At 41.4% G+C, this 18,900-nt stretch overlaps 1 protein-coding gene across 1 annotated transcript; it reads right to left on the bottom strand.

Annotated features, from left to right (window-relative positions):
• Positions 1 to 7,604: 7,604 nt before the first annotated feature.
• LOC133377934 (olfactory receptor 10T2-like) lies at positions 7,605 to 8,549 on the bottom strand. Its single transcript, XM_061612730.1, has one exon. The coding sequence runs from the start codon at positions 8,547 to 8,549 to the stop codon at positions 7,605 to 7,607; it is 945 nt and encodes a 314-aa protein (XP_061468714.1).
• Positions 8,550 to 18,900: the final 10,351 nt, after the last annotated feature.

The raw sequence follows: 18,900 nt of genomic DNA on the forward strand, positions 1-18,900 counted from the left end.
TTGTGTGCGTTTGTGGTCCTGGGGCAGCAAGCCTGTATTATTATTAATACCATTCTTATTATTAGTTAGATTTCTTAGGCATCCTTCACCATGAGTCCCAAGGTGGGGTACAACAGCAAAAACAAAATAAAAACCAACAATCAATATGAAGGGGGAAAGTCATCACATCAATTTACAATTTTTAGGTATTCAACTTTCAAAGGGCAGGATAAAAGGCTGCATCTTCAGCATATGCTGAGAGCTGAATAATGCTGATTCTAGAAGCACCTCGGTTGGAAGGGTATTCCACAACATGCAAGCACGTAACGGTGTGTGTGAGTGAATTGCGTGACACAGGGTGCGTCATAGGGCTGAGGATATGGTTGGATGCACTCTCTGCCCTACCACATTATTAGACATTATTAGAAGGCAGTATGCCTATCTTCCACCAAAACAGGGCAAGGTGCCTGCTCAAGGTTCTTGTTCGTTACTTCTGCCCCCAAATATTCCATTCCTTTAAAATCTGTGTTAAAACCAAGGCATGAAGAGAGACCGGCTGGTTGATTCAGGGTCAGGGCCACTGGAAATATACACAAGTGCTTTGAAAAGTGTGGCAGAAGCAAGGCTAGAGTTTCCTTGGGACATATGGAATTGTTTGATAGGATGACTTATTTCAATCTTCACCCTCATCGTATTGTGCTTCTCCAAACATGTTTGTAGGACCGACTCAACCATTAAGCAGAGTGAGGCAGCTGCCTTAGGCAGCTGGGTTTGAGTGTCATGAAAGGACAGGAAATTGTTAGCTATTTAATTTATTATTATTGCATTTTTATTACCAGGGAGGGGGAGAGGTGCTTGTGAGATTTTTGACCAAATAACCTGACTGACCTTTGGTACTATGCACCTTGATTTTTTTTTGGGGGGGCAGCATTTGCTGCTCTGCCTCAGGCAGCAAAATGGCTTGGTCTGGCCATGCTGATGATATTTTGTAGGTGGGGTGAGATTTCCCTTCCTCCATTGCTACCAAATGCTGTATAAGGGCCAGCCAATATTCACAAAGCAATGTACAGCTCTTCAGTTATATGTAATTCTCCAGCAGGTAGGGTGGATGATAAACAAACAAACACATTTTTAAAAAAGAAAAAAAAGAAAAAAAAAGAATGTAGGACATGGTCTTGGCCCAGTCTACAGCTTGTTTTGTCTAATTAAGATAGAGAAGGAGGAAGCACTCTGTAGACTGATGAGGTTCGATGTTTACTTAGATATTTTTAGGCCTGACTTAGATGTGAAATACAGCCCTGTACTTCTCCTGACATTTTTTTTAAAACAACCAAAAAGGCAGCCTTGGGGAATGGTGAGCTTAACTGGATCAAAAGTGAGAGTGTTGTGCTTCTTAACAATTTTTCTCCTGGTCATTTATTCATACAAACTCTAGTCCTGAGTTACCAGATCTCCAGTTTTCGGCCCGAGTCTCCAGTTTTTGGAGGGCCCCTCCGGCTCTCCGGCTAGCACTCCTTAATCTCTGGACTCTCAGCTTCAATTTTTTAAAAAAATATTAAGTTTCTATGTGGTCTGGTTCCTGAGATATACACCAAAATGCCAGCCGCCCCCCGCGACTGTTTAATCTATTTAACTGATACGATGCTGAAGTTGGTTCCTAGTTCCCAGTTCCTTATTTGCTTGAAAGTTCAAAACACTAAAAAAGAAGAGTTGACAACTACAGCAACTTCAAACCAAACTTAACATGTCTCTGTACCCCAAAATATCTGTTGGAGTACCCTGTATGATATATCACTGTGATCGGGGGACTCTCCCCATCAAGAATAACAATACATTTATGCAATCAAAATCATCAGGCTTCTGATATTATCATAAATACATAATGATGTCATAAAATCATAAAAAATAAGTAACTGGGGTGTGCCCACCCGAAACTCTGCTCTGGGACAGGACAAATCATATACCCCAGGAAAGGGGAGGGTGTCCTCTATGAGATGCCAGTGCATCCTGTCCGGCCCAGAGCTTCTGCTGGGCAACGGGCATGCACGGGTTCATCAATGCAAAATCAAAATGGACAAAAACACATAGAAAAAATAAGTAACTAGGGGAACCCACCCCGACATCTGCTCTGGGACAGCACAAATCATATACCCCAGGAAAGGGGAGGGTGTCCTCTATGAGATGCCACTGCGTCCTACCTGGCCCAGAGCTTCTGCTGGGCGCAGGGGAAGGATGAGTGCATCTATGCAGACAGAAAGGGTAGAGAATCTTCTTACTCTTACTCATTTCTCAGACCTCTTTCTGAAGTGAAGGGTCAAATCTGTAAAGAAGTTTGGAGCAGCCACATTAAAAGATAAGGGCAGGGCATTCCAGGCAGGGGGTTGCCAACCCTGCTTGGATATGGCTATCTTTGCAGAGGAACCCTAGTTAAGGTTTACCAACAGCTCAATCCAAACAATATCGATTCAGAAGTAAGTCCTGTTGAGTTCTATGGTGGCTTAGTCCTTTAGTACGTGTGTTTAGAATTGCAGCCTTCAGGGGCATCCATCTTTACTCCCGAATGCTCCCATCTAACATCTTCACAACACTAGGCTCCTTTCTTCCTACAGTGACCTTCTGGTGACTGGCCTGGCTGAAGGCATTTAAACCCTTCTTGCTGAAAGCAAGTAGGCTAGATTAAATGTTCCCTACCCAGGCTCCATCTTTTAGCTAAGATGTCTAGCTTAATTTCCAGTCAGATTTTTTTTTAATTGTACACTCCAAGCAACTGTGATTGATGCTTAATGTATCATAGAATTATAGAATCATAGAGTTGGAAGGGGCCTTGTAGGCCATCGAGTCCAACCCCCTGCTCACAGCAGGAAATCCACAGCTAGAGCATCTCCTGCAGATAGCTGTCCAGCCTCTGCTTGAAGACATCCAGCGAAGGGGATCCCACCACCTCCCTAGGCAGTCGGTTCCATTGCCGAACTGCCCTTACTGTCAAGAAGTTCCTTCTAATGTCCAATCTGAATCTACGCTCCTGCAACTTAAAACCATTAGACCTAGTCCTACCCTCTGGGGCAGCAGAGAACAAATCTGTACCCTCCTCTATGTGACAGCCCTTCAGGTACTTAAAGAGTGTTATCATATCACCCCTCAGCCTTCTCTTCACCAGACTGAACATGCCAAGTTCCTTCAACCTTTCCTCATAAGACTTGTTCTCCATACCGGCTATCATCCTCGTCGCCCTCTTCTGAACCCGCTCTAACTTGTCTATAACTTTCTTAAAATGAGGCGCCCAGAACTGAACGCAGTATTCCAGATGAGGCCTGACTAATGCAGAATATAGTGGGACTATTACTTCCCTCGACCTGGAAACTATAGCTCTGTTTATGCAGCCCAAAACCGCATTTGCCTTTTTTGCCGCAGCATCACACTGCTGGGTCATGTTCAACTTGCGATCCACTACAATTCCAAGGTCCTTCTCACACGCACTACTGCTAAGCCGGGTATTTCCCATCCTGTACCCGTTCATTTTGTTTTTGTGGCCTAAATGCAGAATCCTGCATTTGTCTTTATTGAATGTCATTTTATTAATTTCAGCCCAATTTTCTAGTCTATCCAGGTCCCTTTGGATTTTATTCCTGTCTTCCATTGTGTTAGCTATCCCTCCCAGTTTCGTATCATCCGCTAACTTCATAAGGCTTCCCTCCACCCCGTCATCTAAGTCATTGATAAAAATGTTGAAGAGTATTGGCCCCAGGACAGAACCCTGTGGCACTCCACTCGAAACCTCCTTCCAGTCCGAAGCAGAGCCACCGATGACCACTCTTTGAGTACAGTTTTCCAACCAGTTGTGAATCCACCTGACAGTATTTCCATGTAGTCTGCATTTGACCAGTTTGCTAATCAAAAGGTCATGGGGGACTTTGTCAAACGCTTTGCTGAAATCTAGAAAGATTAATGCTTAATGACATCACTTGGGCCCACCCCGTGACATCACTCGGGCCTGCCCCATAACATCACTTGGGCCCGCCCCTAAAATCTCAGGTTTTGGGATGCTTCTGACCTGGCATTGCTCTCCATATGGTAGAAAATGTTTTTTTGTGTGTGTTTGTGATACATGGAGAAAGAGTTAACTAGGCTTTTTACCATCCCTTCTTCCAATCCTGTTTAACCTTGTAGCCTTCCAAGGCTCCTTTGGGTATTCAAAAAACAATAGCCATGATGGAGGGACGTTACACACAATTGGATACCATGTCCACTTTTTGGGCCACTGGATACACATTACCCAGAGGCAAACTCTTACCATAAAAAAGCAAATACCACACCTCACTCTGGTTCTAAAAAATTGCTTGTCCCTTTTTAGGCAGAAAACAAAAGTAAAAGAAAAACATGGCACCTTTTACAGATCACCAAAGCTGAATTGCTGCCCTGGGCTCCTGCTGGGAGGAAGGGCGGGACACAAATTAATTAATTAATAATAATAATAATAATAATTTTTTTCATTTTAGAAACACATTAGGTTCAGGCAGAGTCAACTGAAACCAAGCTGTGTAGAAAAATATTGTTTCGCGCCATCCCAATCTCTGAGCAGTGTGAGACTTCCAGGGGTTCTTGCATTTACACGGGGTTTGGTTTCCATGGAAAGAAGGTCAGCGGAGACTATGGTGTCTTATAGGACATATAGTTTTTATTTATATACATTCACAACCTGAGCTTAAGATGGAGGGGTTCACAGCATTATCAGTTCATCAGATCTTGCTCCCGATTGCCCATAGCTTTGCAGGTACAGAGATCCAACAAGCCTCTCTGTCGGTCTCCAGTTCCCAGCCTTTTTCAGATTAGACTAAAACATATAAGTCTCTCCTTGGCTCCAGGAAGGGAGAGCCTCCTGCCAGGTGATGAGGGGAGGAGGGCCTCTCTCCTGAACGAATTCTGCATGGCTCACATCGCCTCTCTGGCAGATTCTTATCATTTTTAATGGGGGCACTTGACAGATCCATTAGCTACTCTATTAGATTAACAAAGGTGACTAGTCTCACCAGTGGAGCAGGTTCCCTCCTTTGCAGGTTTTATCTATTACAGGCACACTGTTATAAACTAGAAAGGGTCTCACACATATCATCCAAACCCACCCCCACAATCCTATAACATTATGTTTCCTAACAGATGGTGACTGCATTTAGGGAACAGCATAGGGCCTTTGAAAATCATCAGTATGTAAAATACTATGACAACTCAAAATATCTGCTAGCCCAGGGTTGGGCAGAATGTAAATCTGAATCTACAGGTAGATCTTGGCACAATTTGCAGTAGACAGGCAGGGCCTGCGTTTGCAAATGCGGGGCCCAATTGGGAAAGAAATATGGGGGTTTCTTGTTTGGTACCCACTGGAGACCAATACCTTAGGCAAGGCCTTAGTTTATATCCGCCCTTCCTGCACTTTTAAAAAATGCATCTCTTGATGCGTCTGTTAGTCTCCCCCTTCATTCATTCATTCATCCCCCTCCCCCTCCCCACCTCTCTAGATAAAAGTAAGATCTCCCAAATGGAGATGGGGGGGACGGAGGGAGAGAGAGAGAGCCTGACTAGATGGCATGCTTCGCCTTTGGTTGGGGGATTATATTAATATCTGCTCTTCAAAGGAATCTAAAACTTCCTAACAGGCAGGGAGTGTTTCTGAATGCAATGTGTGCATGTGTCCGCGCACGTGCATGCTGTTTTTTGTGTGGTGTCGTGTTTTGCATGTGATTGTGTATGGGTGGGAGGGGGAGGAGCGGGAGGGAGCTCGCAAAGGCTGGACTTTTTTTTCTTTCAAGGCAAAAGTGTTCTCCATTCCAAACTTTGTCTAAACCAGCCAGCCCAGCTTGACGATGGTGGGGAGGGGGGGCTGGAGGGGGAGCACCTCTGTCCCGCTCCCTTGCTGGGACAGAGAGGAAAAGGCTGGGACCATTTCTGTCTGCTGGTTGTGTGTTGTTGCTGCCGCTGCCGCCCCCTTCCCTCTTTTCCTCTGTGTGCGGCTGTGTCTTGACGAGGTGGTGGCTGCCGGTCTCTCATTTCTGTGTTGTTGTTGCTGTGTGGTTTTGCTGAAGAAAGAATTCCCCCACGAGCACGGGCTGAGCGCAGGGCCCGATTGGGCCCAGTTGGTCCAATCAGTATTTTGCCAGCCCTGTAGACAGGCGAGGGTTTACTTATTGACTTTAATTGAACAATAATAGCAACAACACAAAGACTTCTCCACATCCAGACACCCGATATTAGGTTGCTGAAATGAAGAAAACTGGGGAGGGGGGGAGGGGGCAGGACCAGGATATAAACTGCATGCAAAAGTTGATCCATACTTGCACCCCAAATTCATGGCTGGTGAAATTGGGGAGAGTACTACACTGAAAATTCTCCAGAGAGGAGTGAAATTCTCCAGGAAGAGCTTGAAAAATTAACTTTTTAAAGAATTGGTTACAAAATGCTTTTCTGAGAAATGTTGGCTTTGCCCTAATTTTGTTACAAAAAAGTTTTCCAGCAGAATTTATAAGAGCATAATTTTTTCTGGATAACCTTCTCTCTCACCATAGGTCTTTAGGTAGTGGGCTGGGGCATTTTTAAAAGAGAGTGAAGGGCAAAAAGAGGGAGTGAGGAAGATAAAGAGTGGAGAAAACTTGAAAGAAGAAGAAAAAATGTAGGCATAGTAAAGCATTTTAAAAAGTGGCTCTCATGTTGCAGGTTGGGGCTGAAGATGAATGCTTGATGCTGTGGGACAAGTGCAATTCATAAATAGCTTTCACCATTTGGGTGCTGAATAAATATTAAAAACTATTTGTAGCACATTATAACACAAACAATACTGCAGTAATAAAAAGAAGCATAATAAAAGACTGCATGTATACCCTAAATGCATCTGTACCCTACACATTTTAAATAATGTTGAAACCTATTTAATTGTGATGACACTGGCTCCCATGAGAAAAAAGCCCTGGGAATTGCAATATTGGGTGAGTTAAAAACTTTCTTTGTTCCTTAACAGGACTCTTGTTCAGTGGGTTTCCTATTTAGGAACCACAATAATTAAACAAGCTTGAAACTGGTTAGATCTGTAGTGCATACATTCCTATGAAAGGTAGTCTAACACAGGGTTAGCCAATGTGGCACCCTCCAAATGTTGTTGGACTCCAACTCCCATTAGTTGCAGCCAGCATCAGGGATGATGGGAATTGTAGTCCATAATCTGGAAGGCACCACATTGGCTATCCCTAGTCTGATAACAATTCTTACAGTACAAATTACTCCATGCTGAAGAATTAAGTTAATATTTATTGCTCAAGAACAAATACTGAAAAGCTGGACTGGTAAGCTGTATTGTATAAAAGTATTTTGTTATTTAAAATCAGGGCCAAAATACACACAATGTCATATGTGTGATTTGGCATTGCTTGTATGTTTTAAAATTGGAACCAGATTGGAACCAGAGAATAGGGGGGAGAGGATTTACCTTTTCTTCCTGTACCATGGTCCAAACAAAAGTTATCCCCAAGCTTCCCTCTCATGTCAAATAGCAGTCCTTGTAGAAACCAAAACTTTATATATAATAGTGCCCTCCATCAGGGTTTGCATGTTAATTACAAAAACAGCACAATGACTTTTGTTCACAGTTTCTGAGAACAAAATGAGGTTCTTAGTAATTTTTTGATGGCTAATTTAACTTCCTTGTTTCTTAAGGTATAAATCACAGGGTTCAGTAAAGGGGTTAGAAAGACGTAAGTCACTGAGATCAATGTGTCCTGATCTAGTGATGAGGCAGACTTGGGTCTCAAATACACAAAGGACGCACAGCCAAAGTGTGTTATCACCACAGTGAGGTGTGAAGCACAGGTTGAGAAGGCTTTCTGCCTTCCCAGGCTGGAGTGTATCCTTAAGATGGCAGAGAGGATGTAGATGTATGAGACAAAGATCAGTATGACTGTGCCTAGCAAAACAATAGCAGACAAAATAATAACTGCAGTATTAGTCAGATGGATGTTAGTGCAAGCCAGTCTCAGCACAGGTGAGAGATCACAGAAGAAATGCTTGATTCCATTTGGCCCACAGAAGGGCAACCTGAAAATGAGGGTATCAATACTCAGTGATATGAGACATCCAGTTGCACATGAAGCACCTACCAGTTTGGTACAAACCCTTTTGTTCATCAGCACCTGGTATTGAAGAGGGCAGCATATTGCCACATACCGATCATAAGCCATAGCGACTAGCAGGAAACAGTTGTTTGCTGCCAAGGCAAAGTAGCAAAACATCTGCACAGTGCATCCAGCAAAGGAAATGGATTGATTGCCTGTCAACAGAGTCACCAGCAACTTGGGGATGGCAACAAATGTGGTGCAGGTTTCTGATACAGACAATGCAAAGAGTAGAAAGTACATAGGACTGTGTAAAGTCTGGTCGAGCAGTATGACGGACATGATGATGACGTTGAATACAAGGATTGTGGTATATGTAAGGGAGAAGCCCAGGAAAAGTAAGGTCGGTTTATTTCCAAGAATGGAAAATCCCAGCAAGAGAAATTCAGTCACTGAGCTGTCATTTCCCTTATTCATGTTCCATGAAAAATTATCTGATCTAAAAGGAAAATGAAGGTGAAGGTTTATAAGTTATAAAATTATATGTTTAAGTGACTCAAAATGCCATTTGATGCTTAATGTAAGAGATTTAAAAGAAGAGCCAAATACGCATGAAACAGTAATCCAAGTTATGTAGATACCTTTTCTTGCATGAAAAATAATATAAAACTCAGATAATACTCCAGTGTGGTGTAGTGGTTAGAGTGTTGGACTATGACCTGGGAAACCAGGGTTCAAATCCCTGCATAGCCATGAAGCTCACTGGGTAACTTTGGGCCAGTCACTGCCTCTCATCCTCAGAGGAAGGCAATGGTAAACCCCCTCCAAACACCGCTTACCATGAAAACCCTATTCATAGGGTCGCCATAAGTCGGAATCCACTTGAAGGCAGTACATTTACATTTTATATATAGCTAATTTGTAATCTCTGCCAAACATGATGCCTCCTAGTCACAGAGCTGTGAGATCTAACCCTTTTCAAAAACCTTGCTTCAGATTTTTGGCAGTGTATTTGTATTCTTGCAGATGTATGGCTAGATGAATCCATCCATTTCAGTTTCTCTTAGTTTCTCATTTTTCCAGTCTTCAGTTTGCCACATTTCCATATCAGTTTGAGCATATTTGTTTTTTTAAAAAAGATGAAAATTCACCAGCATTTTAGTTTGCGTTTTTCCTAAAATACAATTTTTTGCAAGCAATTTTCCCTAATATAATTTTTTTGTTTGTTGTTTTCATGAATATATGCATTTTTATGGAACTGCATTGCAAAATTCAGAGAAATGCAATTTTTGAAGGATAGATGCATTTTGGTCTGTGTATTCTTTTAGGAAGTGCAAATTAGTTAGTTTTGAACCACATTCCTACCCCATGCCTGCTCCAGTGAACCATCTCCTGTCACATATTTGAAGGCTGTGTAGCACATTGAAAACAAATTGTAAAGCTGAGCTCTGACTATATGTATCTCCTTCATCTTAGTGTTTGTTATATAACAAACACACACATATAACACAGCAAGAAAGATGCTTTATCTTAATCCAAATGGATGGCATAAGACTGAAGAAGCCTTCCACCCTGAACACAATCCAGTTTTCTCAACCATTTCTCATGTGGCTTCTGTTCCTCTAGCAGGCTTTAAGAGCAACTCCTTTCCAATTTGTCAATAACATTTTTTGAAATGAGCACTGACACAGAGATAAAGAATGGCTGGGATAGATGCATACATGAATGCACAGAGATATTGATGCTACTATCCTCAAGGACCTTACCTGCAGCTAGAAAGAAGCAGCTTTACTTGTGACAGATCTCACTTAGATGTTATTATGTTGTTAATATAGGAACTAGTTTACCACTTGGGAACATGTTCCCCTGATAATGTAGGCTATTCAAAACTTAGATAACATAATTTATCTCTGGAATCAGGTAATATAGCTGGAGGGTTTTGCCAATAAAGCTGGGTATTGATGCAAATTATGTGAATTGATTTATTATTTAGAATTATGTTTCTTCCATATTTTGTGACTTTTTTATGTCATGCAGTTTGCACTAAAGTGATGTCTGGTATGTTAATTCCACCTTTTTAAAAAAAAATCATATTCTCACATAAGATCTATTGATCTAAACTGACTATCTTTCTGCCATAAATACAAGTTTCTAATTGCCCTTGCGGATAAAAATAATAATCATTCCATCTGTTTTCCAATTTCATGGGGTGAGTACTGATACTTATGTGGCAAAAACAACCACCACCACAAACATAAGGGAAGCATTAGCAGGCTTGATGGAACTCCAAAGTCTGCAGAGGCACAAAAAATTGTATTAAAAATATTTAAGGAGGGAAAATGCAAAAACAAAAAATTGAAAACTGAATAAATGTACTCGGTGGGGTGGGGGTGGGGTGGAGAGAGAAAACAGGCATAACCATCTCCTGTGAAGTGGAAACTTTGAAGGTGTGGATTACATCTCAAGGGATTTCAGGTGTCTCCCTTCCCTGCCTGAGAAGGGGGAGCTAAGGAGGCTTCTCCCACCCAAGCAACATTTTGTTGTAGAGCCCCATTTGTATATTATGATTCTCAAATGGGATTTGGGAGGACGAATCCTACTTTTAGCATCTTTAGCAAATAATTTTGACATATTAGTTGGATCTGAACAACTTTAGTCATGCTTTGGTCCCATTGAAATCAGTGGGGCTTGAGTTGTTCACGGATAAAGTTTCACACTGATTTCAGGGGGGACTGAAGTATGATTTACTTGGTCTGGGTTCATCACACTGTCTTTTTATTGTTGTTGTAAGAGATAATAAAAGGGATGGTAAATGAAGGTGAAAATTTTGCTTGTTCAGTTGCAACACCCATGTTTTCAGATCCAGAGATCCATTCCATCAACCAATGGATATACTTCGTCTGATAATATAACTTAACCTTTGGAACCCAGAGACTGTTTCTCTCTTTGGTTTCTCATCTTGCATCACCCTCATCTTTATCTTCCTTTTCTTCTTCACCTCATTTAAAACTGAAAATAAAATACTTCCAAAAATTCAGATATATTGATTGGTATAGTTTACAACAAAATGCTTAATTTTACTAAAATCACAATTATAACCAATGACAGTTAATCTGACAATTAAGATGTCAGATTAGCAATTTGAGGAGACTAAAAATATATATATTTAATCTCCTCAAATTGCTAATCTGACATCTTAATTTATGACAAAGTGTCCTGTAATCCTTTCATACAGTTCTGTCTCATTGTTATTTATTTATTTATTTATTTATTGCACTTGTATACCGCCCCATAGCCGAAGCTCTCTGGGTGGTTTACAGCAATCAAAAACATTAAAACAAATATACAATTTAAAAACATATTTTAACAACAATTTAACACACAATTTTAAAATTCAAAACAATATAAAAACAATTTAAAACACATGCTAAAATGCCTGGGAGAAAAGGAAAGTCTTGACCTGGCGCCAAAAAGATAACAGTGTTGGCACCAGGCGCTCCTCATCAGGTAGATTGTTGAGTAACGCAACTTCCTGATATTGTATTGCTTTGGAAACAAATTTTATTTGATCAACTTTTTTGTTACCATACTTTGTTACTTATTCCAATATTTATGAATTCTGTTTTATTTTTAATTACATTATGTCTAACCAATAGTTCCAATTCCCTTTGGTCTATTAATTTCTTCTGTTTGTTCTACTAGATCAGTGATACATGTTTCACCTGTTTATTAGCTTAGGTTGTGCACTCCAACTTCCAGCTTCTTCATTCTTTCTTTTTCATATTTATTTGTTGCCAATGGTCCAAAACATATTGGCTCCTGTTGGCAGGACCATCACCAGAATGGAGTTCTGCTCAGGAGAACTCCCTGCCAATAAAAGGGGGAGGAGTGAATTTTTGCCAATTTCTTATTTCCCCTGTGGTATCTTGTCCTCCCTGAAAATCTGCTCCAGGGTGTTGGAGAACTCCCTTGAAGTATTTGGAAGTATTTGGACTGCAAAGAGAAGGGGGGGATTGTCAAAACCTGTCTTCCCTGTCTTCTACCAGTGGGATTTTTCCACTGGATCAAATGGAAGCGGACCTTCTGTTCAAAGAGTGTGAAACTCTGGATCCAATCCAATATAAATAACTATTATTTATTTATTTATTTATTTATTTATTAGATTTATATCCTGCCCTTTCTCCCAGTAGGAGCCCAGGGCGGCAATAAATGCCAGTCCTGTCTCATCCCCTTTGACAGACAGATTTATAAAAGGGTCTAAAGTGCTGGATGGAGCATGCAGAACCTTTATCTACTTGTTAATATTTTATCCAGAGTTAAAATCTTCCACATTAGCTCATTAGCCATTCTGCATAAGCAAGTGCTTTTTCAGCATTGACAAACGTTGATTATAATCCTGAATTGTTTATCTGAAATTATACTGGAAGCAAATACACTTATGCATGTCAACATGGGATGTTTCATTTTCAGAACGATCTTCTGTCCAGTTTGAAGGACTGGTTCTTCTGAATTATAGAATGTGTCTTGAAAGCCAGGCTTTTTTCAGGGGGACTTCTCATGTTCTTTTTTCAGCATGATAACTTGAGAAGCTCTAGGTCTCATGGAAGGAATCCATACTGCATCTCCTTCTAATGCTTGCCTTGTCCTTGATTCTGGACAATCACAGTTATGTAGGGAAAAGCTGTAGCAAAGCCTCTTTCCTATGACCAAGGTATCATAGAATCATAGAACAGTAGAGTTGGAAGGGGCCTATGAGGCCATCAAGTCCAATCCCCTGCTCAATGCAGGAATCCAAATCAAAGCATTCCCGACAGATGGCTGTCCAGCTGCCTTTTGAATGCCTCCAGTGTTGGAGAGCCCACTACCTCTCTAGGTAATTGGTTCCATTGTTGTATGGCTCTAACAGTTAGGAAGTTTTTCCTGATGTCTAGTCAAAATCTGGCTTCCTGCAACTTGAGCCCATTATTCCGTGTCCTGCACTCTGGGACGATCGAGAAGAGATCCCGGCCCTCCTCTGTGTGACAACCTTTCATGTACTTGAAGAGTGCTATCATATCTCCCCTCAGTCTTCTCTTCTCCAGGCTAAACATGCCCAGTTCTTTCAGTCTCTCCTCATAGAGCTTGGTTTCTAGTCCCCTGATCATCCTTGTTGCCCTCCTCTGAACCTGTTCCAGTTTGTCTGCATCCTTCTTGAAGTGTGGAACTGGATGCAGTATTCAAGATGAGGCCTACCCAGTGCTGAATAGAGGGGAACTAGTACTTCACGCGATTTGGAAACTATACTTCTGTTAATGCAGCCTAATCATGTATCCTGACATTACTTTTGCAATGCAGGGAGGAACTGTTCTATAGTAGCTCCCATGCCAAGAAAGTAAAATGAGACAGAGCTCCTAGTTGCCCTGCTGGGAAACATGAGAGCTAAAATGTGTTGAATAAATTCTGATAAGTGGCAAACTGTCCCCCTCCCCTCCTAGGGTTGCCATATTCCAGTTCCACAAATCTGGGCAGGCTAATTTGCATATTATGCAAATATTTGTATATTATTTGCATATTATGCAAATATTTGCGTATTAATATTTGGATTGTCCAGTTGTTTTGTTTTTGTGCCTAGGAATTACCACCAAAAACTGGGGAAAGATGTGAGAAATCTTTTTTAAAAAAAATTTTACATTTTCAGCCTTAAATGCCTAGACTCTAGTTTCCAACACTATGGAATATTGATTGATTGATTAAGATGATTTATATCCTGCCCTTCTGCTGTTAAAAACAGAGCTCAGGACAGCTTACAAATATAATAAAAACAATAAAAATACACAATCAATATAAAAACACAATAAAAACACAAAATAGCAACAAACATAAAGTAAGTCAGGGCACCAGTCCGGTTAACCATTACATATACGATATATTTCAGAGATGTGGTGGGTGGAGAAAAACAAGAAGCCAAAATGTTAGAAAAACGAGTCTTTCATACCACATGCTCAGTTCTAAATACTGTAGCAGCAAGTTTTACAAGTTCCTCCAGTATTCCACTGGTGCAGGCACTCAGACATTCAAAGTATCTGTATGTTTCTTAGGTTTTATTTCTTTATTTATTGAATTTTATTTATTGAATTTATTAGTTGCCCATCTGGCTGGCTGTCCAGCCACTCTGGGCGACGTACGAAATAGGCATACAATACCTAGACATTAAGAAACTAAAAACAATGAAGATAAAATCTAGCCAACCCCAAAAGCCTGCCTGAAGAGCCAGGTCTTCAAGGCCTGGCGGAAACTCATCATGGAAGGGGCATGGCGGAGATCATTTGGGAGGGAGTTCCACAGGGTGGGGGCCACAACTGAAAAAGCCCTCTCTCTAGTCCTCACCAGTTTGGCTGTTTTGACTGATGGGATGGAGATAAGGTCTTTTGAGGCTGATCTTATTGGGCTGCATAGCTGATGATGCTGGAGGCGCTCCTTTAGATAGACTGGGCCAAAACTGTAGAGGGATTTAAAGGTCAAAACGAACAGCTTGAATTGGGCTTTGCTTAACTCAAAATTTCTTCTCCCTTTGATCAACCACATCTACACAGGTTCCACTTCCCTATTCAAAATGAAACTGGCCCTGGAAGTGTGCAACAACCCCACACATACCTTGCTAATTAGATTACCAATGCCAGGATGTCTGTCTTATCGACTACTCTCCTGCTCCCCGCCCCCCGGGAAACATGAAAGACCCAGTCTTGGATGTGAAAGTTGGACAGTGAAAAAAGCAGATAAGAGAAAAATCCACTCATTTGAAATGTGGTGCTGGAGGAGAGCTTTGCGCATAGCATGGACTGCAAAAAAACCAATAATTGGGTGTTAGAACAAATTAAACCAGAATTATCACTAGAAGCTAAAATGATGAAACTGAGGTTATCATACTTTGGACACATAATGAGAAGACATGATTCACTAGAAAAGACAGTAATACTGGAAAAACCAGAAGGGAGTAGAAAAAGAGGAAGGCCAAACAAGAGATGGATTGATTCCATAAAGGAAGCCACAGACCTGAATTTACAAGAACAGGGTGGTTCATGACAGATGCTCTTGGAGGTTGCTGATTCATAGGGTCACCATAAGTCATAATTGAAGGCTCATAACAACAACATTCCTTAAAATGCTGGCAGACCTCTTAGCTGAAAAGAAAGTAATTTCTATTCCAGGCTGTGCTGCACAATTAATTTTTCTATACTTTGTTTGCAGTGAGTGTTACCTCTTGGCTGCAATGGTGTACGTTTGATATGTGGTCATCTGCAAACCCCTGCTGTATATGACCATCATGTCCCAAAGAATCTGTGCCAAGTTGGTGGCTGGGTCGTATGTTGCTGGCAGAAACAGCAAGTACGTTCCAGCTGACGTTCTGTGGACCCAATACCGTTAACCACTTCTTCTTTGACATTCCCCCAATGCTAAAACTCTCCTGCTCAAGCACTTACATCACTAAGGTTGTGATTTTCATCTTAGCAACCACAATTATCGTGTTTTCCACCTTGATCATTCTTCTGTCCTACTTCTCTATTATTACAGCCATCATGCAAATTCATTCTGCCAATGCGAAGTGCAAAGCCTTCTCTATATGTTCCTCCCACCTCACGGCAGTTACCATGTTTCATGGGGCACTGCCATTTATGAAGCCTCATTCTCAATACTCCATGGAACAAGACAAAATGGCACCCATATTCTAAGCACTGGTGATCCCCTTGTTAAATCCCTTGATCTACAGCTTGAGGAACAGAGAGGTAAAAAAATGCTCTAAAGAAATATTGGGGGGGAAAACTTCCTTCCTGTGATTGACTCAGCTATTATAGCAGGTGATTCTCAAGAAGCATCAGTATCTGTTTAGTTCAATGAATTTCAGTTAGTACGGCTTGAGGACATGGACAAGGCACTTGGACCAGTGTGGATTACCACGTGTACTTGGAACCCTTACTCCTCATGGCTGATAAAAAACTAGCAAGGAGGGGATGGCTGGCTGGACCAGGAAGGTGATTAATGCCTCTTTATGACTGGGAGTGGTCCCTACATGGCTAAAAACAGTAGTGTTAAGGCCGGTCCTTAAGAAATCCTCCCTGGATCCAGAAAATTTAAATAACTATTACCCAGTCAAGGTTCCTGGGCAAGGTTATTGAGTGGGTGGTCACCAACCAGCTCCAGGCTCTCATGGATGAGGCCAATTTTCTAGATTAATCAGGGTTTAGGCCTGATTTTGGCATGGAAACTGCCTCAGTCACTTTGTATGGTTACCTTTGTCAGGCGAGTGTTGATTTTCTTTGATCTCTAATAGGATTTCAATGCCATTGGCCAAGACATCCTCCTGGAGCGGCTGTCCAAACTGCAACTGGGTGGCAGTGCTTTGCAGTGGTTCTGATCCTATTTGGATGGCCACCTTCAGAGAATGGTGCTTGGGAGATGCTGCTTGGCCACATGGAACCTTCAATATGGGGTTCTACAGGGGTCAATCTTATTCTTCATGGTGTTTAACATCTATATGAAATTGCTGAGTGTGTCATCTGGAGATGTGGAGTGCATTATCATTAATATGCTGATGACACACAGCTCTGTTTCTCCTTTACATCTGCAGGTATGGCAATGGTTGTGCTGGTTTGGTGTCTGACTTCAGTAACACATTGGATGAGAGCCAATTAACTGAAGGTCAATCCAGATAAGACTTAAGACAATATTCGTGGGCAGTTACCTAGACTGGATAGGTGGGGCTCAACCTGTTTTGGAAGTGGTTGTTGCACTCCCACTAAAGGAGCAAGTGTGCAGTTTGGGCATATATTTGGATCCACTTGTTTCACTGCCTTCCATTAGCTTTGGCTGGAGGCCCAGCAGTGACCCTATCTGGACAAGAATAACCTAGCTTCAGTTATATTCTGGTAACTTCTAGGTTAGATTGCTGCAGTCCACTATACCTGGGGTTGCCTTTGAAGACAATTTGGAAAATACAGATAGTACAGATTATTGACTGAGATCAGAAAGTTTGAGCATATTACATCGATTCTGGCCTGACTGCACTTGCTACTGATAAGTTTCTGGGCTCAATTCAAAGAGCTGGTTTCAACTTATAAAGCCTTAGGCTCAGGAGCCCAGTACCTCAAGGGCCACTCTCCCCATATGAACCAGTCTCAAGCCTGTGGTCTTCATTACTGAGACTTTTCTGTCTGCCTCATCCAAGGGAGGTGCAGAGGGGGTCGCATGAGAACAGGCCTTTTCAGTGGTGGTCCCTCATTTGTAGAATATTCCCTTCAGGGAAATGCACCTAGCACCAGCATTGTCAGTTTTTATGGACCGGGCTAAGATGTTTCTGTTTACCCAGATCTTTGGTAGTTAAACTAGCCTCTAGTGATACTCATCTTTTAGTGGGATTGGGTAAGATTTGACCTTCTTATCATATTGTTGGATGAGTATTTTAGGAATTTTGCATGGTACACTGTTTTACAATTTTCCGGCTTTTAATTGATGTTATTTGTTTGTATTTATCTTGCTAAGTCTGAGACTTTTTTTTGTATAAAGCAACTAACAAGGGTAATTAATAATAATGCTAGGAAAATTTTCTTGGCATATACTTATGTACTATAATAAATCCTGATAACTGGAATTCATGGTATTATGCATTTTGTCAGAGGTGGCATATTTTTCATTTGTATGCTTCATTCATAATTTATACCCACAAAGGCATTAACTCTATTACAGACGTATCATATGCACATGTTTGCTGGAGCTGTCTGTTTGAAAATCATAACGGAGAGATTTAAAGGCACTGGCTTGGACCCAGAGTTTCTTCAAGTGGAGCTTTGCTCATGGAATGTTCCTACTGGAGGAATACGGGAGGGAAAGGTGATTTTCACTGATTCATCCATCCTAGGGTAGCCATGTGCCTTATTCTGCAGTCTTCTGTTTAAAGGGCTTTCTTGCTGAAATCATGTTTAAAGATAAAAAAACTGTAAGAAGGGAGAGTGAGCAGTGGGGAAGATGTTGGCCTACTCAATCTGCTACCCAGGTACTGATTTCATGGGGAACTTCAAGGCCCCTTTCTCGGTCTCCCTTCTTGTGGTTCTTCATCTTTAAGCCAGAGTTGGACAAGACAGCCCTGTAAACGGAAGACTGGCTTTTGAGATGGGCCTTGAAAAACTGGATGCAGTGTGTTTGTTTATTGAATTGCATGTATATCTCTCCTTTCCTCCAAGGAGCTCAAGGTGATGTGGAGGGTCTCCTTCTCCACATTTTATGCTCATAATAATGCCATGAGGTAGATTGCCACCCTGGGTTCCTGCTAGGATGAAGGGTGGGATATAAATCAAATAATAAATAAATAAATAAAATAATAGATTAGGCTGAGAGACAGTGACTGGCCCAAGGTCACCCAGTGAGCTTCAAGGCTGAGTGGGGATTTGAACCCTGGTCTCCATTACTCTAATTACTGTACACACTGGCTCTATTCTTTTTCTGTCCTGTTCTGCCAGTGCCAGCCCTGCTATGCTAAGTAACCTACTTTAAGCAGAACTGTTATAAACAAAATGCCCTAGCCCCTTTTAGGGGTCCTAGTGGCTTGAGTTTGCTCCCAATACTCACCCCAATAGAGCTCAAGAACGACAAAACAAGATGGAGTAGGAGTGTATTTATTTCTAATATGTGCACGTGGAGAAGGGCCAAGCCAGTTCTGACTCAGCTAGACACAGCCAAGTCTTTTATCAACTTTGTTTTACTAATTATGCATACATCATTATGATCATAATTACATCACTTTAATCCCTGCACATCTCCTTCTGGTAACGTCCCCTCTTCCTAAATCCATATTTGG

This window comes from Rhineura floridana, chromosome 2 (genome assembly GCF_030035675.1).
Source record: "Rhineura floridana isolate rRhiFlo1 chromosome 2, rRhiFlo1.hap2, whole genome shotgun sequence".
Lineage (NCBI taxonomy): Eukaryota > Metazoa > Chordata > Lepidosauria > Squamata > Rhineuridae > Rhineura > Rhineura floridana.

Excerpts from the sequence above, each read along its gene's own strand:
- LOC133377934 (XM_061612730.1), bottom strand. The coding sequence starts at position 8,549 with ATGAATAAGGGAAATGACAGCTCAGTGACTGAATTTCTCTTGCTGGGA.